The 27,965-nt window shown below is 38.6% G+C and overlaps 1 protein-coding gene across 1 annotated transcript in view; it reads left to right on the top strand.

Annotated features, from left to right (window-relative positions):
- ptprb (protein tyrosine phosphatase receptor type b) overlaps nt 1–7,837 on the top strand; it is a 63,888-nt gene extending 56,051 nt beyond the window's left edge. Inside the window, exon 30 of the mRNA XM_062994664.1 lies at nt 5,030–7,837. Coding sequence (XP_062850734.1) covers nt 5,030–5,052 — 23 coding nt within the window. The 3' untranslated portion in view covers nt 5,053–7,837. The remainder of the gene's footprint in view (nt 1–5,029) is intronic.
- Nucleotides 7,838–27,965: the final 20,128 nt, after the last annotated feature.

Below are 27,965 nucleotides of genomic sequence, written 5' to 3' on the forward strand. Positions count from 1 at the left end.
GCACTTTTGTATATATTTAGCATTTTGTTAGATATAATAGTTTTCTATTTTGTACTATTTTGATTGCCACCAACTTCACACCAAGTAAAATGTATCATATATGAAAATGTACTTGGCAAACTATTCTGATTGTGATTCTGGTTAAACGAATCAGTGTTTCAAATCTTTATTGGAAAAAATGGAAGCCATGTGCTCCAGACCAAAGACGAAAAGACCATCCAGACTGTTATCAACAACAAGTCTAAAAGCCAGGGTATGTGATGGTATGGGGATGTATTAGTGCCTTTGGCAAAGGTCATTTACACTGTGTAAAGTTCTGGGATGCCAGCTTAGATTTCAGGGACGTCCATGCATTTTTAACAAGACAATGCAAAACCACACGCTGCGTACATTACAAAGGCATGGCTGAAAGGCATGGAAGAAAAGGGTACGGATACTGGACTGGTCTGCCAGCAGTCCTGACCTGTCCCCAATAGAAAATGTGTGAAGAATTTAGAAAAAAAATGCAACAACAACAATCCTGTACTGTACATCTTGAGCTATGTTTGCAGGAAGAATGTAAAAAAAAAAAACACCTGAAACATTTCAGCATTTGGTAACCTTTGTGCCAAATGGTCTTTTAATTGTTGTGGGAAGGAATTGAAATACAGCTGCAATAATGCTTTGCCATGCCAACTTTTTTCGGAATGTGTTGCAAGCCTGAAATTCATGAATGGGCGTTTATTCACAAATGAAATTAAGTACTATAGGTCTTAGGCCACAATTAGATTTGTTTATATATATACAGTGTATCACAAAAGTGAGTACACCCCTCACATTTCTGCAGATATTTAAGTATATCTTTTCATGGGACAACACTGACAAAATGACACTTTCACACAATGAAAAGTAGTCTGTGTGCAGCTTATATAACAGTGTAAATTTATTCTTCCCTCAAAATAACTCAATATACAGCCATTAATGTCTAAACCACTGGCAACAAAAGTGAGTACACCCCTAAGAGACTACACCCCTAAATGTCCAAATTGAGCACTGCTTGTCATTTTCCCTGCAAAATGTCATGTGACTCGTTAGTGTTACTAGGTCTCAGTTGTGCGTAGGGAGCAGGTGTGTTCAATTTAGTAGTACAGCTCTCACACTCTCTCATACTGGTCACTGAAAGTTCCAACATGGCACCTCATGGCAAAGAACTCTTAGAGGATCTTAAAAGACGAATTGTTGTGCTACATGAAGATGGCCAAGGCTACAAGAAGATTGCCAACACCCTGAAACTGAGCTGCAGCACAGTGGCCAAGATCATCCAGCGTTTTAAAAGAGCAAGGTCCACTCAGAACAGACCTCGCGTTGGTTGTCCAAAGAAGCTGAGTGCACGTGCTCAGCGTCACATCCAACTGCTGTCTTTGAAAGATAGGCGCAGGAGTGCTGTCAGCATTGCTGCAGAGATTGAAAAGGTGGGGGGTCAGCCTGTCAGTGCTCAGACCATACGCCGCACACTACATCAAATTGGTCTTCATGGCTGTCACCCCAGAAGGAAGCCTCTTCTGAAGTCTCTACACAAGAAAGCCCACAAACAGTTTGCTGAAGACATGTCAACAAAGGACATGGATTACTGGAACCATGTCCTATGGTCTGATGAGACCAAGATTAATTTGTTTGGTTCAGATGGCCTCAAGCATGTGTGGCGGCAATCAGGTGAGGAGTACAAAGATAAGTGTGTCATGCCTACAGTCAAGCATGGTGGTGGGAATGCCATAATCTGGGGCTGCATGAGTGCAGCAGGTGTTGGGGAGTTACATTTCATTGAGGGACACATGAACTCCTATATGTACTGTGAAATATTGAAGCAGAGCATGATCCCCTCCCTGGGGTCGCAGGGCAGTGTTCCAGCATGATAATGACCCCAAACACACCTCTAAGATGACCACTGCTTTATTGAAGAGGCTGAGGGTAAAGGTGATGGACTGGCCAAGCATGTCTCCAGACCTAAACCCAATAGAACATCTTTGGGGCATCCTCAAGAGTAAGGTGCAGGAGCGCAAAGTCTCGAATATCCGCCAGCTCCGTGATGTCATAATGGAGGAGTGGAAAAGCATTCCAGTGGCAACCTGTGAAGCTCTGGTAAACTCCATGCCCAGGAGAGTTAAGGCAGTTCTGGGAAATAATGGTGGCCACACAAAATATTGACACTTCAGGAACTTTCACTTAGGGGTGTACTCACTTTTGTTGCCGGTGGTTTAGACATTAATGGCTGTATATTGAGTTATTTTGAGGGAAGAATAAATTCACACTGTTATATAAGCTGCACACAGACTACTTTTCATTGTGTCAAAGTGTCATTTTGTCAGTGTTGTCCCATGAAAAGATATACTTAAATATCTGCAGAAATGTGAGGGGTGTACTCACTTTTGTGATACACTGTATATACAGTGTATCACAAAAGTGAGTACACCCCTCACATTTCTGCAAATATTTTATTATATCTTTTCATGGGACAACACTATAGACATGAAACTTGGATATAACTTAGAGTAGTCAGTGTACAACTTGTATAGCAGTGTAGATTTACTGTCTTCTGAAAATAACTCAACACACAGCCATTAATGTCTAAATGGCTGGCAACATAAGTGAGTACACCCCACAGTGAACATGTCCAAATTGTGCCCAAAGTGTCAATATTTTGTGTGACCACCATTATTATCCAGCACTGCCTTAACCCTCCTGGGCATGGAATTCACCAGAGCTGCACAGGTTGCTACTGGAATCCTCTTCAACTCCTCCATGATGACATCACCGAGCTGGTGGATGTTAGACACCTTGAACTCCTCCACCTTCCACTTGAGGATGCGCCACAGGTGCTCAATTGGGTTTAGTCCATCACCTTTACCTTCAGCTTCCTCAGCAAGGCAGTTGTCATCTTGGAGGTTGTGTTTGGGGTCGTTATCCTGTTGGAAAACTGCCATGAGGCCCAGTTTTCGAAGGGAGGGGATCATGCTCTGTTTCAGAATGTCACAGTACATGTTGGAATTCATGTTTCCCTCAATGAACTGCAGCTCCCCAGTGCCAGCAACACTCATGCAGCCCAAGACCATGATGCTACCACCACCATGCTTGACTGTAGGCAAGATACAGTTGTCTTGGTACTTCTCACCAGGGCGCCGCCACACATGCTGGACACCATCTGAGCCAAACAAGTTTATCTTGGTCTCGTCAGACCACAGGGCATTCCAGTAATCCATGTTCTTGGACTGCTTGTCTTCAGCAAACTGTTTGCGGGCTTTCTTGTGCGTCAGCTTCCTTCTGGGATGACGACCATGCAGACCGAGTTGATGCAGTGTGCGGCGTATGGTCTGAGCACTGACAGGCTGACCTCCCACGTCTTCAACCTCTGCAGCAATGCTGGCAGCACTCATGTGTCTATTTTTTAAAGCCAACCTCTGGATATGATGCCGAACACGTGGACTCAACTTCTTTGGTCGACCCTGACGAAGCCTGTTCCGAGTGGAACCTGTCCTGGAAAACCGCTGTATGACCTTGGCCACCATGCTGTAGCTCAGTTTCAGGGTGTTAGCAATCTTCTTATAGCCCAGGCCATCTTTGTGGAGAGCAACAATTCTATTTCTCACATCCTCAGAGGGTTCTTCGCCATGAGGTGCCATGTTGAATATCCAGATGCCAGTATGAGAGAATTGTACCCAAAACACCAAATTTAAAAGCCCTGCTCCCCATTTACACCTGGGACCTTGACACATGACACCAGGGAGGGACAACGACACATTTGGGCACAATTTGGACATGTTCACTGTGGGGTGTACTCACTTATGTTGCCAGCTATTTAGACATTAATGGCTGTGTGTTGAGTTATTTTCAGAAGACAGTAAATCTACACTGCTATACAAGCTGTACACTGACTACTCTAAGTTATATCCAAGTTTCATGTCTATAGTGTTGTCCCATGAAAAGATATAATGAAATATTTGCAGAAATGTGAGGGGTGTACTCACTTTTGTGATACACTGTATATATATATATATATATATATATATATATATATATATATGATAAAGGCATTGATCTCATTGACTGGCCCTTACGTTTCGCAAATCTGAATCCAATTTAGAACCTCTGAGATGTTAGGGATCACTGCATATGACACTGCCAAGTAGCACCACAGAATGTCCAGCAATCTGGGGGCTGTTAAAAACTGGCATGGTCCTTTTTTAAATTTTGGCTCTGAAAATGCATTGTTTATTATGTCCCATAACAACTTGAAGTGTGGACTCTTCAGATCACAGCAAGTTTTCATTTGTATTTCTACAGAAGAGAGAAGTTAGTAGCATTTCTGGCTACATTTAGCATTGAGATGACCTTTTTATTTTTGCCCAAACTGTTTTCAAGCCCATGTGGTTACATTAGAAGCACGTGAAATGCAGTGCTTTCTAAGGGATCTGAGGTCACAGGCATTCAATATTGGTTTTGGCCTTTTATGCAGTAATTCCTCTGGATTCTCTATATTTTTGTTATATTATTTTGGACTGATGGTGAAATCCTTGAATTACTTGCTATTGTGCTTTGAGAAGCAATCCACATAGCAGCACAGTAAGGCAAACTTCCACCAGCCTTAGCTTTTAAACAACTGAGCCTTTAAAATACTTTTATACATACTTACAAAAATCAATAAAGTTGATGAGATAAAACATTAAATGTCTAATATCTGTGCTGTTTCCAGCTAAATACCTGTCAAAGAGAGTAAATAAAAAGTTGATTAAATAAAACTAATATATTGTATTTGTAGTCTTTTTAATTTAGTATAAGTCATAAATGATTTGTTCATAAATGCCCGTTTTTAACCTTTTTACGGCTTACAGTTCATTCAAAGTTTGTTTGGGTTACTTTGTGATTTTTTTTTTTGGATAAGCTAAAAAAGAAATGCAATATATGATCATTCAAAAACTTAATGTTTAGTGTTTATTTTTGTATTTTAGTGAACACACACATATATAATAACAGTGCCTCTGTTCCTTTTTTACAGGTTTTGTGTATACTGGGCACTGAGCATTGCTATAGAAAGGACATTTATTGGAGCACTACAGTAAAAGCATTTATTTGTGTAGAACCTTTGTAAGATGTACCCTATTTTTAAAAAATATAAAGACATTTTGTAAAATGCAATAAACAACAACAATTGGTCAATCAATAAGAACCTTTTTTAACTGACAAAAGTACAAGATGTACAATGTTTTAATTGTTACAAATTTAGAATTTGCACACCAAAAAAAACTTGGGCAGAGGCATGTTTACCACTGTATCACCATTTCTATTAGATTTTAATCATTTGGGAACTGATGATACTAATTGTTGCTGTTTTGCAAGTGAAATTTTTGCCAGTTCTTGCATGATACAAGACTCAACAGTCAACAGTGCTCAACAGTCTGTCTCATTCTTCTGTTCATGATGCATCATACATTTTAATAGGAGACAGATCTGGCCAGTCAAGCACATAAAGAAATGCTGTTGAGTCACATACAGACTTGGGGAAAAAACACTTTGCCTTGATAACAGTATATGTCTCTCTAAAATCCCAATATATGCCTCTATGTCACTGAAACATCACACATATGCAAGTCCCCAGGTCAAGTCGATTATATTTTGTATAGCTCTTTTTACAATAGACATTGCCTCAGCAACTTCACAACATCCAGGACCGATAAACCAAAAACCTTAAGAGGAATCAGACTCAGCAGGGACCCATCCTTCTTGGGTGGCCTGGAGGAGTATTTTAATGAATTAGAGTTAAACAAATCAACCATAAACTAAAATAATTTTGCACCTATAGCTGATAACAGTCTGGATGGTCCTGTTTATCCTTGCCATGGAGAATTACCTGAGACAAACTTGGGCCCAATGAACTTGGCAACTAATGTATTTATATCTCTTTCCATAATAGTGTTCCAGGTTGCATTTTTTGATGCAGCGGCAGACTGTATTAAGTGACAAATGTTTTCCAAAGTACTCCCAAACCAAAGTGGCTGTATTAATTACAGTAGCATGATGGTCAGAGACCACAGACATTCCAGCCTTGCCATACATAGACTGAGATTCCCAAGAATTCTCTGTATCTTTTCACAATGTTTTTATTGAACTGATTGACAATTCCCTCAAAGTTTGGCACAAAATGATGAGCTACAACCCATCTTTGCTTGCAAAGACTGAGCTTTTACTGGAGCCTCATTTTATACTCAATCATGGCATTTGTATTTATATTTACAATATACAATCAGTTAAATAAAGGTTTAAAAGAATTAACAAATCACAGATTCTTAGTTTTTATTGCATTTTACAAAAACATTTCTAGGAAATGGGGTTTGTATTTAAATGGTGACATTTACTGTTTATGAATGTTTATGCTTAATGAAATTAAACATTATACAAGTTGCACTTACCAGTGAATTGAATAAGGTTTAATCCAGTAAAAGCAGGAATATTGTGATGGAATATTGATTTGTTAATATTACAACCAAATTACAAGCAAATGTGTATTGAACAGCTGAAAGTATGATCTCGGTATAAACAGAATCATATTTGCATAAATATATAACATGCCTAATTCAGCCTACTGTAAAAGAAAGGATAAAACAGGTCATTTACACTGCCAGCATTGTCTTTTCACTTTTTGGCCATTAATCTTTACGAATATATTGGGTTTTTTTTGCATGATAGTTTATCTACCTTACATGAAATATTATGGTATTTAAAAAGTTAAAGGCTGACATGCTGTAGCTAAATAAAGATAGATATTTCTGTGACATACCCAACAGTCAAATAATATTATGTACTGTGTTATATTTTTGTTATACTGTGTTATATTTTGTTTAAAGCTAATCGAAATACAATCAACATTACATTTAGTAATAGTTCATTACTGTAATAAGCTGTGCATTTATACTGTTGTATTTTGAATGCTGTTGGGCTGCCACTACCTCATACAACAAACATTTGTACCTATTACTTTGCCTCAAAAGTCAACCTCAAATCAGTAAGGACTGATTTTTTTCATTTTTTTCATATGAATTTAAAATATTTTTTATGTTTTGTCTGGTCAACTTATTTTATTTGTAAATCTACATCAGTTCAAGAATTTCAGGCCTGCAACACATTCCAAAAAAGTTGGGATGGTAGAGCATTTAGCCACAACATTAAAACCACTGACAGGTGAATAACATTGATTTTCCCATTAGGGGTGGGATACATCAGGCAGCAAGTGAACAGTCAGTTCTTGAAGTTGATGTGTTGGAAGCAGGAAAAATGGGCAAGCATAGGATCTGTGTGATTTTGAAAAGGGCCAAGTTGTGATGGCCAGTAGCGTCCACTAATTTGCTGGTCTTGTGGGGTTGTGTTCTTTCACACGTACCAGCTACTTGAACATTGTACACACATATTTCTCTAATGCCAAAGGGACATGTGCTGCTGCAATCATCTTAGTGCCACAGGACAACTTCAGAGGTCTTGGAGATGCCTTAATGCCTAGATGGGTTAGCCCCTTTTTGGCAACACAGTATTAGGCAGGTGGTTTTAATGTCTGATCAGTGTATATTTTATTACAAACAAGAAGAATATGGCATGATCAATAGATCTACCTTATTTGGCTAGATTAAGGCCCAATTGTGCCATGCCGTAGAATCAAGCTAGCATATTACTGAAATGTGATCACAAAACCCGTTTTAATGACATTGCATTATTTAATTAATTTAACCATTCAAGTAATAAATTCAATCTGTTCTGTAAAACTTTTTTTTTATAAAAATGTGTCTTTATAATAAAAACTTTAATTCAACTATTACCCAAAGAGTGATTTTTATACATCAATATATGCATAATTAATTAAATTATGGGCATGGATTTACTGTGATACCTAATAATGAAATGTAAAAAATCCTGTTTACCTGTATTACCTTGTTTTAATAAAATGTTGAAGAATATAGGTTTATCTGTCTGTAAGATAAAGCTGGTATGTAATTATGCTTGTATGCAGCAAGACTTTCGGCTTTGCAATAAACTGTGTTGATTTAGAAGAACGTGTGCCACCGATGCGCTTGGCGTCTGCGCCGTCACCAGTACTTCAACCGAGGCTTATGGACTCTAAACTAAAGCCGTATGGCATCACTATGCATGGTTGCATTGATGGGTTTAGTCGTCAATTCATGTGGATGGAAGCGTACAATACAAACAACCACCTTTATTCTCAAAATTGAAACCTATTTTTTATTTTTTACAGTGGCCCTAATAATACCTAAATAACCACCTAAATAATACCTGCCCTGTGGTGGTCCTGACCATTGAAGAACAGGGTGAAAGCTAAAAAGTATGTAGAGAAACAGATGGACTACAGTCAGTAATTGTAGAACTACAAAATGCTTCTATATAAGTGGAGCTGATAAAATGGACAGTGAGTGTAGAAACAAGGAGGTGGTTTTAATGTCATGGCTGATCAGTGTACATACAACATTAAAAACAAATAGGCCAAATGCTTATTGATGGTTCATTTATTTGGGGCAATGGCAAACATAGACTGCTGTGCCATCACATCACCTGTAAGTCTGGTCGGACAACTTAGTTTATCCTTTTTAAATAGCAGATCTAGAGAACTGGATTAAAAAGCATTGTTGTTAGCATTGAGCATTGAGAGGAGTTGTTTGAACAGTGTGCTGATTTATTCAAGGCTTCCATTTAATGTTGAACCATCCTTGTTCAGAATTTAGGTACATTCTGAAGTAATCTCTGCAAATATTAGGCACTGTCAGACACAATTCAGATCAACAATTTATCATCAGTTAAATAATAAGTAAGAAATACACTGATCAGCCATAACATTAAAACCACATCCTTGTTTCTACACTCACTGTCCATTTTATCAGCACTGCAGTGACACTGACATGGTGGTGGTGTGTTAGTGTGTGTTGTGCTGGTATGAGTGGATCAGACACAGTAGCGCTGCTGGAGTTTTTAAATACCGTGTCCACTCACTGTCTGCTCTATTAGACACTCCTACCTAGTTGGTCCACCTTGTAGATGTAAAGTCATCAGTGGTCACAGGATGCTGCCCACGGGGCGCTGTTGGCTGGATATTTTTGGTTGGTGGACTATTCTCAGTCCAGCAGTGACAGTGAGGTGTTTAAAAACTCCAGCAGTGCTGCTGTGTCTGATCCAACACACACTAACACACCACCACCATGTCAGTGTCACTGCAGTGCTTAGAATGATCCACCACCCAAATAATAGCTACTCTGTGGTGGTCCTGTGGGGGGTCCTGACCATTGAAGAACAGCATGAAAGGGGGCTAACAAAGTATGTAGACAAAGTGCTTCTATATGGTAAGTGGAGCTAATAAAATGGACAGTGAGTGTAGAAACAAGGAGGTGGTTTTAATCGTATTGCTGATCAGTGTATATTGCTGGTATTTTGGGGCAGCTTTTCTTGAACCTTCAAAATCATTCACAGCAAGAGCTGGATCAATCACAAAGACATGGCCCGGCAGGGCAGAAGATAGTGTTGAGGAGGAATAAACACACAGTCTTATGCTAGTGTGTAAATAACCCTGATCAAAGTCTGCTTCATATAACTTTGAATAAATATTTTGAAATAAAAATATTTTTTAGAAATGTTAATGTGCTCTCTGTGTTGCAATGATTGTCATCATAAGGTGTGGGTGCAGACCAGCTTTCTTCTGTACCAAAACAGCCATTGTTATGAGTTCTTTACCAGTGGGGTGGTATTAGAGGAACACGTGGTCCTCTAAAATGTCCAATTTATCGTCCAGCTGTAGACCAAGGTACTTGTAGGTCCTTACCAACTCCACATTAGACTCCTCAATAGAGACCGGCTGCAAGGGAAGCCCAGATCTATGAAAGTCCACCACCATCTCTTTAGTTTTTGCTGTATTTAACTGTAGAAGGTTCAACCGGCACCAAGCAACAAAGTCATCAACCAGATTCCTATACTCCTCCTCCTGTCCGTCCCGTACACACCCAATAATCACAGTGTCATCAGAAAACTTTTGCATGTGGCAAGTCTCTGAGTTGTAATTAAAGTCTGATGTGTATAGTGTGAACAGGAAGGGGGAAAGCACAGTTCCCTGTGGTGCTCCAGTGCTGCTAACCACAGTCTCTGACGTACAGTCCCTCAGTCTGACATACTGTGGTCTGCCAGTGAGGTATTTCGTGATCCATGTTACCGGGTATGGGTTCACTTGCATCTTGCTCAGCTTATCTCTGAGTAGGAGGGGCTGGATGGTGTTGAAGGCACTGGAGAAATCAAAAACCATGATTCTCACAGTGCAGCACAGCTTAACCTGGGGCCTGATGAGATGTACAGTGGTGTTAAAAAAAATAGCAGTACAGCACCATTAACCTGATAAATCTCTGTTTTAAGTAGAAGTGATATTTCTACATAGCAAAAAATTTACTTGAAAGTGTAGTAGAGTAGTGAAAACAAAACAAACCCAACAATTAGGACATGCATGCCGCTCATTCTGAGTAATCGAAGCATTGATTTAAAGGGGGTTGTTCAAAATAATAGCAGTGAGGAGTTCAATTGGTGAAGTCATTCATTCTACAGAAGAACGGGTGTCAATTTTGGCCCTTATTTAAGGTAGGAGGGTGGCAAATGTTGCACATGTTGGTCATAGCGCATTTCCTTCTGAAATACTCAGTGAAATGAGTTGTTCCAGACATTGATCTGATGAACAGCGTACTTTGATTAAAAAGTTGATTGTAGAGGGAAAAAACATACAGAGAAGTGCAGCAAATGATAGGCTGCTCAGCTAAAATGATCTCAAATGCCTTGAAGTGACAACCAAAACCTGAAAGACGCAGAAGGAAGAAATGGCTCAACATTTTGTGGACTGATGAAAGCAAAATTGTTCTTTTTTGGTCTAGTGGCCGTAGACAGTATGTCAGACGACCCTCGAGCACTGAATTCAAGCCACAGTACACTGTGAAGACAGTAAAGCATGGTGGTACTAAATGATGATATGGGGATGTTTCTCATACCATGGTGTTACGCCTATTTATCACATACGAGGGATCATGGATCAGTTTAAATATATCAGAATACTTGAGGAGATCATGTTGCCCTATGTCGAAAAAGAAATGTCCTTAAAATGGGTGTTTCAACATGACAATGACCCAAAACATCTTGATTACAGACAAACAAGATTGAGGTAATAGAGTGGCCAGCCCAATCCCCTGACTTCAATCCAAGAGAGAACTTGTGCGCTGACATCTGAAACACGTTTTTTTTTTAGGCAAAACGCAAAATTGCAGAAGAACTGTGGAATGTCGTCTAATCATCCTGGACTGGAATACCTGTGCAGAGCATACCTGTCAAGTCTCCCGTTTTGGCCAGGAAACTACCGTATTTTACCCCTCTTTCCCGCCGTTCTCCCGTATTAGTATTTTCCCGTAAATTTCCCGTATTATATTATAATTTTAAAAAACATTCCTGTGCCTCTCCAAACTGAAATGTCACTAACCTCGTGAGAACTGCCACCCAGGCTGCTGCAAGTGGCAGTTCTCGCAAGGTTAGTGCGGACAGCGGGAACAAACCTGGAACAGGGAGAGATGCAAATGTGTAATGAAAATAAAATGTGTTTCACTTTAAGACAAGCAATGTGTATATACAGTGTATCACAAAAGTGAGTACACCCCTCACATTTCTGCAGATATTTAAGTATATCTTTTCATGGGACAACACTGACAAAATGACACTTTGACACAATGAAAAGTAGTCTGTGTGCAGTGTAAATTTATTCTTCCCTCAAAATAACTCAATATACAGCCATTAATGTCTAAACCACCGGCAACAAAAGTGAGTACACCCCTAAGAGACTACACCCCTAAATGTCCAAATTGAGCACTGCTTGTCATTTTCCCTCCAAAATGTCATGTGACTCGTTAGTGTTACTAGGTCTCAGGTGTGCATAGGGAGCAGGTGTGTTCAATTTAGTAGTACAGCTCTCACACTCTCTCATACTGGTCACTGAAAGTTCCAACATGGCACCTCATGGCAAAGAACTCTCTGAGGATCTTAAAAGACGAATTGTTGCGCTACATGAAGATGGCCAAGGCTACAAGAAGATTGCCAACACCCTGAAACTGAGCTGCAGCACAGTGGCCAAGATCATCCAGCGTTTTAAAAGAGCAGGGTCCACTCAGAACAGACCTCGCGTTGGTCGTCCAAAGAAGCTGAGTGCACGTGCTCAGCGTCACATCCAACTGCTGTCTTTGAAAGATAGGCGCAGGAGTGCTGTCAGCATTGCTGCAGAGATTGAAAAGGTGGGGGGTCAGCCTGTCAGTGCTCAGACCATACGCCGCACACTACATCAAATTGGTCTGCATGGCTGTCACCCCAGAAGGAAGCCTCTTCTGAAGTCTCTACACAAGAAAGCCCGCAAACAGTTTGCTGAAGACATGTCAACAAAGGACATGGATTACTGGAACCATGTCCCATGGTCTGATGAGACCAAGATTAATTTGTTTGGTTCAGATGGTCTCAAGCATGTGTGGCGGCAATCAGGTGAGGAGTACAAAGATAAGTGTGTCATGCCTACAGTCAAGCATGGTGGTGGGAATGCCATGGTCTGGGGCTGCATGAGTGCAGCAGGTGTTGGGGAGTTACATTTCATTGAGGGACACATGAACTCCAATATGTACTGTGAAATACTGAAGCAGAGCATGATCCCCTCCCTCCGGAAACTGGGTCGCAGGGCAGTGTTCCAGCATGATAATGACCCCAAACACACCTCTAAGACGACCACTGCTTTATTGAAGAGGCTGAGGGTAAAGGTGATGGACTGGCCAAGCATGTCTCCAGACCTAAACCCAATAGAACATCTTTGGGGCATCCTCAAGCGGAAGATGGAGGAGCGCAAAGTCTCGAATATCCGCCAGCTCCGTGATGTCGTCATGGAGGAGTGGAAAAGCATTCCAGTGGCAACCTGTGAAGCTCTGGTAAACTCCATGCCCAGGAGAGTTAAGGCAGTTCTGGGAAATAATGGTGGCCACACAAAATATTGACACTTCAGGAACTTTCACCAAGGGGTGTACTCACTTTTGTTGCCGGTGGTTTAGACATTAATGGCTGTATATTGAGTTATTTTGAGGAAAGAATAAATTTACACTGTTATATAAGCTGCACACAGACTACTTTTCATTGTGTCAAAGTGTCATTTTGTCAGTGTTGTCCCATGAAAAGATATACTTAAATATCTGCAGAAATGTGAGGGGTGTACTCACTTTTGTGATACACTGTATGCTGAAAATATGTAAAATAAATAAATGTGCTTCAATTCCCTTTTGTGTTTTCATTTAGGCTGTATTATAAGAATTACATATGTAGGAATGTCCACAGCATTTCAGTGTCAACAAAGGTAGGCCTATCAGATTCTGATCATCTAATTGTAATTTGTAAGTGGTTCACAGGTGGTTATTTTAGATTTCTTGTAAACCTGTCTTAAAATGTAAGGGATACTGAACCTCGGTTGGGCTGGTGGGACGGCTCGAAGTGCGCGGCGGAAAATTTCCCTTATTTTTAAATCCAAAACTTGACAGGTATGGTGCAGAGGTGCCAGAAGTTGGTCAACTCCATGCAACACGGATCTCGGAAACAATTGTTATGCCACTAAATATTAGTTCAGTAATTTAAAGTAAAGTGAAACCTCAAACATTTTCAGTTTATAGATACATTTTTTGAGTTAAAAAAAAAAAAAGCTGGCACTGCTATTTTTTTGAACAGCCTAATATTCATTTTTCTTAACTTTCTGTAAAGGATTAACACAAACTGGTTAAATGTTGTTAATGTTTTGATTTAGAATTGAAAGTGTAGTATTTTCAGTGCATTTGCATTTATGGAATTAAAAGTTATTATAATGATTTTGTGCTTTATTCACTTTTTTAAAATCACTGCTATTTTTTTTAACACTACTGTAGGAGCAGTCTTTCCATGGTATTTATGATGTGTGACAGTGCAACAGGCCTAAAATCATTTAGCACACTGGGATGCCCAATTTTGGCACAGGAATGAGGCATGATGTCTTCCACAGTGTGGGGACCCTACCCAGTCACAGGCTCAGATTAAAAATGTACAGATCAGCAGCACAGGACTTTTAGAACACACTTTGTCCGGGCCTGCAGCTTTCCTTGTGTGAAGTCTTTTTAGCTCACCTTTAACCTGATCCACAGTGATGTATGGGTGAGACTGAGGAAGGGTTCTGATGACTTGGTCTAAAGCGCTGGTAAATAGAATGTGTGAAGATGGTATAGATGTGGCTGTGGTGTCTGTGCCGATATCCCGGGGGAGGTGAGTGTGGGTTTGCATTTGAGAAGGTGAGAGTTAACAGCAGGACAGGCGTGAACAGTAGAAGTAGCAGGATCCTGGTGGGTATGGGTGTGGTGTCTCAGCAGTCAGAAGCAGTTAGTGCTGGAACAGCGTAGTCAAAACGATTAAAAAAGATGTTGAATTTGTTCACCCTCTCCACATTTCCGTCTACATATGTGACCTGTTCTCTTGTCCAATTAAGAACTACACCACTGATGTAGTGATTGAGTAGAAGTAGATGCCCAGTTGTATTGTATTTTTTCAGAATGGCTTGAATGTAGCATTCAATTGTCTAAAAAAATGTGAAACAGACTGGTTCAAATTAAAAATGTTAAAGTTGGGTGGTAAAATTTTTTAATATTTATAAAATCCTTAATGAAGAACTGACATGGCCGTTCAACAGCTCATGGGGCTGTAGTGTCAGTCTTTGTGTTGCAAAGTGTAGGTCAACTTTCCATCAGGGGATTTTTTTAACTTCCATGACAGTTTGTGTGTTGGCAGTTTTCCATAAGTTCCTTATATGTGAAAAGTGGTATTTACATATGATTCTAGGTTTATTTGCTAAGTTATGACTGAAATAATGTTATTTCAAGCAATACCATCAGTGGTTTGTTTCTTTATTCTTGGATATATTGATCTGGACATTCCTTCACATTCATGCTGCTTTTTGTTTCAGGATAGGATCTCTCTTTGAAGCATCATGGAAGTTTTTACAGTAAGGAACCACTTCTTAACATGAATATTTGTGTCCCTTGTTTGCCCTAAAGTAAGGTTGTCATTTGTTGTTTCTTTATTAACTGCATAGTTTCTGAGATCCCCTAGCATTGTACCATTCCACAAAGGAAATATTCCAACTTTTAGAATTTTAGGACAATGATGGGCATATTCTTCATTGTTTTCACATTTATCCATATCCTTTGTGGTTTTTACTTCTTCATAAACCTTTTTAAAATCTTTGGAATATGGGCATCTGCCCATAATTGTCTTGTTGACATCCTCTCAGCTTCATCATCCCAGACTGCTGGTTTGTACAATGTTTAAGGACTTGTGATCTTTAGTTGAATATAAGGGCCTTAAAGTTCAAGACAGTTTTTGGCTTTTGTACTAAACTGCTTTGCCAACAAAATGGTACTGAAGTGCCTGAAGACATTACAGGCTTCCTCCAAAGTAACAGTGTTCTACAGTCTGGCAAAAGTCCCCAGTCATCAGTTGTCTTTTCAATAACAGAAATTACTGACTTGTTAATATGGGCAGAGCAAAGATGCAAAACTGTAAATGTAAACTTTGTCTGTCCATGTCTTTCACTCTGCTGAGGCTGGTGTACCTGTACAGTTTAAGCGTAAACGGCATTAACCAAAATGTTAATGGAAGAGTTGAGCCTCATTTGTAAGCATTTCACAAATAGGTATGATAAATTATGGCTAAGGTAAGACAGTAATACAAGACTCTTCAAGTTTGTTGGTATTTTAGACACCACACCTCCTGTTGCATGTAAGTACAGTAGCACAGATTTTCTTTCCTCCTGAGATGGTGTACCAAGATGCTAATCCCTGTTTCTGTGTAAAAGTAAACTTCAAAAGGATTGACCTGCAAATGCTGTATGTAACCTGGTGCACTATAAAAACTGGTGTCTCACTCATTCAAAATGTGCTGTGTGAGGTACAATGTACATGCATGGATTTTCTTAATTCTGTGGCAATTATATTCATGATGTTTTTATTTAGGCTCCAAGTGATATTTCCAGATACCAGTTCTTCAACTGGTGTTCTTGTCTGTAGTACGCCTGATTAACTTCATAAAGGACTGCTCTCCCATTTTTCCCACTGCATATATTGCTTGCTGGGCTAAAATGTGTCTCTTTGTAGATGACAAATTGGTCCATGATGGCAAACAGTCACTGTAATGCTTGGTCGGGTTTATTTTGTATTGTAAATTAATATTGAGCTTTACAAGATGATGATTTGCAAACGGCATGTACGGTCAGGTAGGTTTATTCTGCTGCCTGCAAGACATACATGTTGGTGCACATGAAGAATTTTCTTTTTTAAACTGGTTATAAATATTGTGGGTCCATGCTGGACTTAGTTTATTGATACATTTTTGGGAGCTACTCTCCTCCATTATATGTGCTGTTGGAGGGTTTTTTCCATGGTTGTTTTCTTTTCTTTCTTCTCTGTGTGATTTTAGGCCAAATTGATTAATCAAGAGTAAACACATCAGATAAGTCTTAAAAAAAATTAATAATTAATAACAGCAAAATATAAACTTGAATAGTGTATATTCAAAGTTGTATATCTATTGGCACATGGGTTTAGATACACTGGACAGGGTCAAGATATGATGTTCAGAACAAGTTTATTGATTATAGAAGTAAAAGCACCATACCCAGTAAAGCTAGTGCCAAGTAAATGATTAACCTCATGCAATACTTAACAGACTAACCAAATGCATCTGCTAACACAGAAAAGGTTAGGAGCAACAGTGTTCCAAAGTGTAGGTCAAATTTTCATCAGGGGATTGTATGACTGAAATGACAGTTGCTGAATTGCCAGTTTTCCATAGGTTCTTAACCTGTAAAGGAAGCCTGTGAAGCACTTCAGTACTGTTTTGTTGGCAGTGTTCTACAGTCTGGCAAAAACAAAGGTAGAGATATCAAGTTCCCGGTCATCAGTCTACTTTCCATTAACAGAAATTACTGCCTTGAAAATACACTGCCTGGCCAAAAAAAGGTCACACACACTAATATTTCGTTGGACCGCCTTTAGCTTTGATTACGGCACGCATTCACTGTGGCATCGTTTCCACAATCTTCTGCAATGTCACAACATTTATTTCTGTCCAGAGTTGCATTAATTTTCCCCCAAGATCTTGTACTGATGATGGGAGATTTGGACCACTGCGCAAAGTCTTCTCCAGCACATCCCAAAGATTCTCAATGGGGTTCAGGTCTGGACTCTGTGGTGGCCAATCCATGTGTGAAAATGATGTCTCATGCTCTCTGAACCACTCTTTCACAATTTGAGCCAGATGAATCCTGGCATTGTCATCTTGGAATATGCCCGTGCCATCAGGGAAGAAAAAATCCATTGATGGAATAACCTGGTCGTTCAGTATATTCAGGTAGTCAGCTGACCTCATTCTTTGGGCACATAACGTTGCTGAACCTAGACCTGACCAACTGCAGCAACCCCAGATCATAGCACTGCCCCCACAGGCTTGTACGGTAGGCACTAGGCATGATGGGTGCATCACTTCAGCCGCCTCTCTTCTTACCCTGATGCGCCCATCACTCTGGAACAGGGTAAATCTGGACTCATCAGACCACATGACCTCCTTCCAATCTTTATGCTCCCTAGCAAATTGAAGCCGTTTTTGCCAGTTAGTCTCACTGACAAGTGGTTTTCTTAAGGCTACACAGCTGTTTAGTCCCAATCCCTTGAGTTCCCTTCGCATTGTGTGTGTGGAAATGCTCTTACTTTCCTTATTAAACATCTCCCTGAGTTCTACTGTAGTTTTTCTACGATTTGATTTCACCAAACGTTTAAGTGATCGCCGATCACGATCATTCAAGATTTTTTTTCCGACCACATTCCTTCCTCGAAGATGATGTTTCTCCACTGTCCTTCCACTTTTTAATAATGCGTTGGACAGTTCTTAACCCGATTTTAGTAGTTTCAGCAATCTCCTTAGATGTTTTCTCTGGTGGATACATGCCAATAATTTGACCCTTCTGAAACAGATTAACATCTTTTCCACGACCACAGGATGTGTCTTTCAACATGGTTGTTTAACAAATGAGAAGCTACTCACTGCATCAGTTAGGGTTAAATAACTTGTTGCCAGCTGAAACATAATCACCCATGCAGTAATTATACAATGGGAGGCTCTTACCTATTTGCTTAGTTAAATCCAGGTGGTGACTTTTTTTTTGGCCAGGCAGTGTATGTGCAGAGCAAAGGTGCAAACTGTAAATTACTTTGTGTCCATGTCTTTTACTCTGCTGTTATTAATTAACACTGCATTAACCAAAATGTACATGGGACAATGAAGCACTCATTTGTAAGCATTTCACAATTTGGTAGGTAAGTTAAGACAGTAATACAAGACTCTTTGAGTTTGTTGGTATTTTAGACACCACACCTGTTGCGTGTAAATATAGTAAAACAGTTTTTTCTTGCTGAGATGGTGTACTAAGATGTTAATCCCTGTTTCCATGCATAAATGAACTCCATAATTTGTTGTGAGGTACAATGCCATCAGAATATTGTCATGTACATGTATGGGTTTTCTTAATTTCTAACAATCAGCCCTTTGATTGGTGGTGTTCTTGTCTGTTGTACTTCTGACTAACTCCATGAAGGACTGCTCTCCCAATTTTTCCTCTTGCCTAAACTGTGTCTCCGTTTTTAGATGACGAATAGGTCAGCAACAGCGAATGGTCACTGTCATGCTTGTCCAAAGTTGGTTGGGTTTATTTTGTATTGTAAATAAATATCAAGGGCATGCACTGTCAGGTAGAGGACATGCTTTTTCTGCTGTCTGAAAGATGTACATGTTGGTATGTGAAATGAAGTGCACATGGGATTTTCATTTTTAAATTGGTTATAAAGAATGTGGGTCCATGGCTGTCTTAGTTTATTGATTCCTTTTGACTGACTTAAGAGTACACATCAAATAAGTCTGGCATTTTTTTCTCTCTCTCTACATTTTGAATGTTGATGTTTTTGTGTTTTTTAATCTGATTACTTCCACTTCAGTCACTTACTTTCATGCTACTGGACCATTCAGAATCACTGTTTGATTCGCCCTCTTTTTCCTCTGGTTTATAAAATCCATAATGTGTGTCTCTCTGAGGTTAAATCTTGGTTCCGCCTACTCTTCAATGGATGCAAAATTTGCCTTTAGAAACCTTTTTTGAATTTTTTTTATCTCTTATTGCTTCATTTAACTGGCTTTGTTCCACAATCTTACTTTTGACATTTCTATTATTTGTAGCTTCATGAAACATATAACCACTCCTCATTTGTGAGTCTGTTATTTCCAATAATGTCCACACTTGATCTTGACCATAAATCAGAACTGTATAAGGTGTCTTGTTTTAAAGTATCAACTATGAGGAATCTTAACAACTGAATCTACTCCTCCAGCTACAGTTCATAGGTCTGCTTGTGCAAGTCCCTTTCTATTATGGGACTTTTGTTCTAAGGCACATGTGTCTAACTCAAGGCCCGCAGGCCTAATTTGGCCCACCACGTCATTTTATGTGGCCATCGAGAGCCTAAAAGGTATGCTTTGAAGCATATGTTGTAAAATCGTACATAAACTACATGCATGTTGCTCGTGTGAGCCACAATGTGACTGTGTCCCGCATCCCACCACTAGTTGCAGTGTTTCCACATCAGTGTTTAACTAAAGTGGTTTTCCAACAAGTGGAGTTGAGGTCTATTTACAAATAATCTCAATGTCCAAAAAGAGAAAACGGCGAATACATGTTTGTGCTTTGAGGGGGAAAATGGAATATCTTTTGTGCTATGAGGCAGTGATGACAAAGTATACATCAGCATTTTGACACCAAACAAATCAATGGATGAGGATGGCATGTGATATGATGTCTCAGGTTATTTAACAATATGTTAAGGAGTAGTTACATTTATACCGGCTTACAGTTACAAACAGTCCTTTTAGGGCACCCGTAATGCTAATGTGGACCTCTGTGAAAATGAGTTTGACACCCCTGTTCTAAGGTAAATATGACAGACCTGTACATTACCCCGTACATTACCATCAATAATACCTGTACATCTTGGACTTATACTATAATTTTTCTAAACATTTACATTCCTTATTCCCTTTTCCTAATCACGGTCTGTGCAGTACATTAATAGCTTAACCTGTATGTACTGAACAAATGGTGCTAATGTATGTAAGTAAATGTGTGTATTTTGTATTTAATGTGTATTACAAGTGTGAGGGACTGTGCACCCAAGATTTTCACACCTGTGTTAATGTGACGTGACAATAAAAGTGATTTGATTTGACAAACTAACCTTCATGCTTATTGTAACCAATTAAACATTAATACCAATATAATGTATTAGCAATATATTTACAATTTACAGTCACTTGTAATTGTCATTTGTAAAGTTTTTGCTGGCAACCAAAGCAGCCAATCAGTTTAGTATTTTATCCATACAGTCATGTAAAAAAAGGGGGAAACACCAGCTCTAAGGGCATAGGGTGTCCTAACTTTTTCCTCACAATCAGTTTCCATTTTGATAATTACAATTTACAACTTGTGTTTAAAAGTAATTTTTTCTGGGTTTTTTTGTTTTTGTTTCAATGATATAAGCTCCATCTCTCAGTACTGTTCAAATGAAGCTCAAATCTTCATATGTTTAAATATGTTAAAAAAGACAGGTTTTTTTATGGGGTGTGCTAACTTTTTCACATGACTGTAGATAGTAATTCTTGCTATAAACATGAAAATATTATGATCCATAGCTACTATATGTTTTTTAGTCTCTAAATTTGTTTAGAAAAAAATATTTTTATTAAGACCCTAATAAACCCTGAATATGTGGTTAATTTGTGACCTACCCACATTACACATTACTCACAATCGCCCACCAAAAACCTACACACAAACTTGTGAGCTGCAACGAGGCCAATTGTAGAGCCTTATGCTATTGTCATGTATTATGTCTGTTTTGTTTAATTGTTATTTGAATTATTTAATTGAAACAAAAAAAATTATTATGGCATTTAAAGAGTCACTGATTTTTGTAGTGACTAAGTTTCAAGTGAAAAACAGCCGAGAAAAACCACAAGAGAATACCCAATGCTGTGCTTTACAATGATGTGTCCGAGTAGAATATCAAGGGTGATGGAGATTGTTTCCCGGTGATTAAAATTCAGTGTGTGAGTGTGAGTGTGACTGTGAGCGTATATGAGTTTTCCTATGGTAAAATTACAACAGGCATTTTGACATATTGACAGAATAATTTAAATCCTGTGTATGAAAGGCCAAATATGGGACTTTAAGTGCTTTTAAGTCTCTAAATTCATTTTTATTAAAAAAGACCAAGATCTTAATAGAATTCCATTATTTGTCATATATACATATACAGATGTACAGTACAACAAAATTCTTTCTTTGCATATCCCAGCTTGTTTAAAAGCTGGGGTCAGAGCGCAGGGTCAGCCATTGTACGGTGCCCCTGGAACAAAGAGGGTCAAGGCCCAACAGTGACTGCATGAAAGAGCTGGGACTTGAACTTTCAATCTTTCAGTTGATAGCTTAAAGCCCTACCCATTAGACTACCACTGTCCCTATATAACCCTGAATATGTGGTTTATTAGTGACTTATTGAACATGTTCAATAAACTCACATACAGCAATAAACATGGCACTGTCTAGAAGCCACATTAATCAAAATGATGCCACTCACACCCTAATAACATGTAAAAACAAGGGTGTAAATTTTATTTAAATGTTGGCCAAGTTGTGCCAAAGGTGCTACCAAAGAGACTACTGTTAGAAATGTACTGTATGTATAGTCTACAGCAGTGGTTCTCAAACTGTGGTACGCATACCACTGGTGGTACGTGAAGCAGCACGAGGTGGTACGCCAGATAATCTCGGAAAAGTAATTACATGCACCGAAAAAAAAAATTAATAATAATAAATAAAAAAAATAACAAAATGTATAAATTACTAATAAAATTCTTATAATTCTGTTTTAATAAAATCAGTTTAATTAAAACAAATCGTATTCAAACTAATGTGTTATTTAAAACATTCGGGGCTACGCAGACACCGTACTTCATTACGTCTATACTTCACGTTCGCGGTTTCCATCTGGAAATTTCCGAAACGTATCAGTAAAGTTATCAGTAAAGTTATCAGTAAAGTTATCAGTAGATCTCTCGCTTTTATCAGATCAGATCTGCGTTTGAAGCTCACTGATCTCGTTCCTGGCTGCTCCGCTAAACAGACGCATCCCACTCACTCACATGCCGATTCTATTGAACGGATCTTTGAAATGAACGAAAGGAGCCGAATCTTTTATTTCTGCACAATTCTTATCGGCTGTAATCCACCCATTCAGCTTCCATCAGTAAAGGGGAATTAATCGTAAATCATAATAAAGGCTGTGTATTGTCGATATTCAAATCCGAAACACTTTCAGTATTGCGGAGAACGAGACACACACACAGAGAGAGAGAGAGAGAGAGAGAGCTGGTAGTATAATTACAAATAATTGAGAAATAAACTATAAACTTGTTTAATTCTGTTATCTGATTATTTCAATGTGCTTATGTTTTAAAGCAGAAACAAACACAGTCACATCTCTGTACAAGAGAGGATTTTTCTGAAACTTAATGAAATGCAACCACAGTCTGCCTCTTCCCTATAGTGTTTTTGCCTTTTGAAATTAATCTTTCTTATTTAAGTGATGTTTGAATTAGCCCTACATTTAATGCAAATTTGATGTTAATATCGAGGGTGTCTTACCTAGTTTACCTAGTAGCGTGAAGAGTCACTTTTTGAACGGCTCTTTGAAAGGAACCGAGCCAAAAGATCCAGCTCCCGTCAAGAAGCCATAATTCCCATCACTAATATATATATATACAGTATATATATACGTATATATATATATACAGTATATATATATATATATATACTGTATATATATATATATATATATATATATATATATATATATATATATATATATATATATATGTATATATATACACACACACACACCTAATGAATGTGAGCCTTATGTGGTTCTGTGATGAGAAACATAGGTGGTACCTGGAAGTTTCGGTTTGATAATGGGTGGTACTCGGTCTAAAAAGTTTGAGAACCACTGGTCTACAGGTTTTAGTATGTTCAACATGTAATACCAAAAATGGCCTGTAGATGTCACAGTATCATCGTCTTTTAAAAGAATAACCACGAACAACTATGTACTACCAATGTAGGGCAACTTAAACATTTACTGTTCTTTATAATATATCCGTTGTGACAGTATAAAGTAAATCATTAAACAATAAATGAAATGTAAATTAATCATACTGCACTGTGTCAAAATTATATAACTGTGTAGCACACTAAAACTAAATCACAATGTCTAGCATACTTCAACCTGTTTCTATGGCAGAGGAGAACACATGCAGCACTGTGTGACTAAACAAAACAACCAAAATGTATTTAGTCAGGTGTCCCTGAATCTAACAAATTCCTGGCAGATGATTTTCTTTTCTCTGTTATTGTAACTGATCTGGCTGGCTGACCACACAGACCACACTCACACACCGCCTGTAACCCTGTATCATAAATACATGTCTGGCATTTGTAACAAACCCAACTGCTTAAAAACACTCAGCGCATGATGTTGATTTTTAAAGTGGATCTCCTGTCACCCTAGACACAGTTAGCTAACTTAGCTACATATTAGGAGACACACAAGATTCAATTGCAAGGTAATGAAGTGAACAAAGTACAGTTTGGTTACATTGTACATGTATTTATACTATTGAGTGGTAGAAGTTAAGCAAAATGCCTGACACACCTTTAGTTTTAACCTTTGCAAAGTAGTAACTAAAGGTCAGCCAGTACTAACACAATTCCAGGCACTTATACAGAAGAATTTTGTTTGTGAGGTTGGCAGTGTACAAAACCACTGTGAGGCATATGAAGGGAAAATTTAATCCTTCAAAACATAAAAACAAATGTTTTGTGTCTGTAATCAGCAAGTTATCTAATGCAGCTACAATGCAGCATATTGCTTTATATAACTTACTGATTTACGATTTGTTTCACAAAGACTATACATGTCCCCGCCTTCCTGGGAAAAACAGAGTTGCACCCCTCTCACCCCCCTTCCCTTCCTACGATTTTCGCTCCTGGTGACGGCCACTCCAGAGTCACTTATAATAACTTTCTATACGCTACCAATGCACCCTACATAGGCTTTTACAGTGTTTCAAACTAACAGTGCACTCTCTATGCCCATAAAAATGTTGCCCATTGCTCTTGTTTAAGCTATTTAGATCATATTATGTCTATTTTGTCTGTGTCCTTGCTTTTATCAGATCATTATCTAAGACCTAATCAGCCATGTCCAGCCCCTGTGTGTGTGTGTGTGTGTGTGTGTGTGTGTGTGTGTGTGTGCACACGCCTTTATCAACCGGATAATGACTGCTGGCACTAATTGTTTGTTTATGTACTCTGTACCCTCCTGGTATAAGAATGTTCTCATAATTGGAGGAAATGCCCAAAAATGTAGCTTTGCCTATCACAGTCTGCAGTAAACAGTGCTGTGAACCAAGTCCAACTGAACACATATTTCTCTTGGCCAAGAATGTCCTGGAGATTTGTTTGAAGGTTCAATAAAGGCATGCAAGACTCCAAATTTGGTAATTTTCCACTACTGTAACCAAAACAGTCCGGTGAAGTATCTTTAAACAGCCCTAAATCAGAAGGTCTCTGCCAAGAACCACATTAAAAAACACTCAGAGGACCTCTGCTTATTTATTATATAAGAACTGAAACCCAAGGGCTATTTTTCTCTACTCACAATGGCTGAAGGAAGAACCTACATGAAAGGATTATGTATAATTCTCAACATTCTACTCGGGGTAATGCACTTTATTTCTATTTTATCGCATTTGAGAGCATGTTGTCTTAGTAGAATGGACATTTATCACTGTTATGTTTGTGTTCATAGATATTTGGAGTAATTTTGTTTCTGTATGGGATAGTGACAAACAGTGTGAAGTATGAACCACTAGAGGCAAGTAAGATCTGTATGGAGAGTTTTAAACCTTTTACTGCTTTCTTTATTGTTTACAATTGCTTTATATGTTAACATAACACTTGTCCAATGTGGTCCAATCAAAAAGATATTTAAAGACATAAAACATCTATTTATTTTTATTTGCATTAGGTGTGTAGAGCGCATGGATGGTGTACTTAATGACCACAGGTTATTATTAAGCCTGTTACATCGTATGTATGAGCTATATTTGTGGTAAGACAAAGCAAATGTATTTTGGTGTGTCATACAGGATGGCTCACAGAGTGTACTCTTCAGTGCTGGGTTTGGATTGGCCACCATCCTGCTTGCTATCCTGGGAGTTTATGGAGCATACCAACAGCAATTGATGGCTCTTCTTTTGGTTAGTCGGCTTTTTATTTATTGTTTTAGTATTATATACACATTGCACAATCAGTTTTTTGTACAAACTGCCACAAATTTACTGTTGATTGTATCCTGAGATAAGCTTTAGTCACCTAGAAATGTGTGTGCTAGGGTACCCATAGGGACCCTCTAAAATATATTTTACTGATAAAGAATGACAATGACACAGAAAATGACAGAAAGACAGGGCAAAGTTATAACAATTATTTTAGGTTATTTTGGTTAATTTAAATCTATGATAAACTGTTCTAAAATAATAAAACCATAAATATTTCTAAAAGAATCGTTAATGTACAGTAACTGCTGTAGAATGCAAATACCAAGAAATATGTATTGCTTTCACAGAATTTAGCTTAAGTATATCTGTTCTACTATCTTAGACACATTTGTTATTCAAAACAGCAAAACTTACTAAAACTAAAATAGCAAATTAATTTAAAATGATCAAACTGACAGTCATGTACACACACACTGGGTCTTTGAAGCCACATTGTTGTAGTGCATTCAAGTTCAAGAGACTTTATTGTTATTTAAGCTATACACAAGCACATATTGAAATAAAACACTGTTTCCCTAGGACCAGGGTGCAACACAGAACACAAGTGCAAACAACACAATATACACATTGCAGATTAAAAATGTACAATAAATACAGGGGACATTTTCTAACCTAAAACAGTGGGACCAAAAGTCAACTGTGGTGTTGACCAGTACATGGTACTGAGTAAATGTCAAGACAAAAAAAGAATATACAATATATTTTGATATATAAGTAACAGTTTAGTGTTTGTGTAGCAGCAGATATATTGGAGAAAAGTGTTCAATAATGCAATATTGTTTAAAGATGCAGGTAAAAATTCAGTCACTGAGTAGTTTTGTATTTTTGAAGCTGTCAGAGTCCGGGGAGCAAGGCTGTGTTGGTTCTGTGTGTTGTGTGTGTGGGTGTGTGGGTGTGTGTGTGTGTAAGTGTGTGTAAGTGTGTGTGTGTGTGTGTAAGTGTGTGTGTAAGTGTATTTATTTTTTGTGTGTATGTACGTGTGTGTGTAAGTATGTATTTATTTTGTGTGTGTGTGTGTAAGTATGTATTTATTTGTGTGTGTGTGTGTGTGGGTAGGCTTGTGTATGTGTACGAGTATTTACGTGTATAGGTGTGCAAGTGTTTGTATGTTAGTGTGAGTATGAGTGTGTGTATGTGTATTTATTTTCTGTATGTGAGTACGAGTGTGTGTGGTTCTATGTGTGTGTGAGTATGAGTGTGTAGGTGTGTGATAGTGTGTGCTGGTGCTAGTGTTTGTATGTGTGCATGAGTGTGTGTATAAGTGTGTGTGTGTAACTGAGTGTGAGTAGGCTTGTGTGTGTATATGAGTATGTATTTTTACATGTACAGTGCTGGCCAAAAGTATTGGCACCCCTGCAATTCTGTCAGATAATACTCAATTTCTTCCAGAAAATGATTGCAATCACAAATGCTTTGGTATTAATATCTTCATTTATTTTGCTTGCAATGAAAAAACACAAAAGAGAATGAAAAAAAAGTCAAATCAATTATCATTTTACACAAAACTCCAAAAATGGGCCGGACAAAAGTATTGGCACCCTCAGCCTAATACTTGGTAGCACAACCTTTAGACAAAATAACTGCGAACAACCGCTTCCGGTAACCATCAATGAGTGTCTTACAATGCCCTGCTGGAATTTTAGACCATTCTTCTTTGGCAAACTGCTCCAGGTCCCTGAGATTTGAAGGGTGCCTTCTCCAAACTGCCATTTTGAGATCTCTCCACAGGTGTTCTATGGGATTCAGGTCTGGACTCATTGCTGGCCACTTTAGAAGTCTCCAGTGCTTTCTCTCAAACCATTTTCTAGTGCTTTTTGAAGTGTGTTTTGGGTCATTGTCCTGCTGGAAGACCCATGACCTCTGAGGGAGACCCAGCTTTCTCACACTGGGCCCTACATTATGCTGCAAAATGTGTTGGTAGTCTTCAGACTTCATAATGCCATGCACACGGTCAAGCAGTCCAGTGCCAGAGGCAGCAAAGCAACCCCAAAACATCAGGGAACCTCCGCCATGTTTGACTGTAGGGACCGTGTTCTTTTCTTTGAAGGCCTCGTTTTTTTTCCTGTAAACTCTATGTTGATGCCTTTTCCCAAAAAGCTCTACTTTTGTCTCATCTGACCAGAGAACATTCTTCAAAACGTTTTTGGCTTTCTCAGGTAAGTTTTGGCAAACTCCAGCCTGGCTTTTTTATGTCTCTGGGTCAGAAGTGGGGTCTTCCTGGGTATCCTACCATAGAGTCCCTTTTCATTCAGACGCCGACGGATAGTACGGGTTGACACTGTTGTACCCTCGGACTGCAGGGCAGCTTGAACTTGTTTGGATGT

This window comes from Trichomycterus rosablanca, chromosome 1 (genome assembly GCF_030014385.1).
Source record: "Trichomycterus rosablanca isolate fTriRos1 chromosome 1, fTriRos1.hap1, whole genome shotgun sequence".
NCBI classification, from domain to species: Eukaryota; Metazoa; Chordata; class Actinopteri; order Siluriformes; family Trichomycteridae; genus Trichomycterus; species Trichomycterus rosablanca.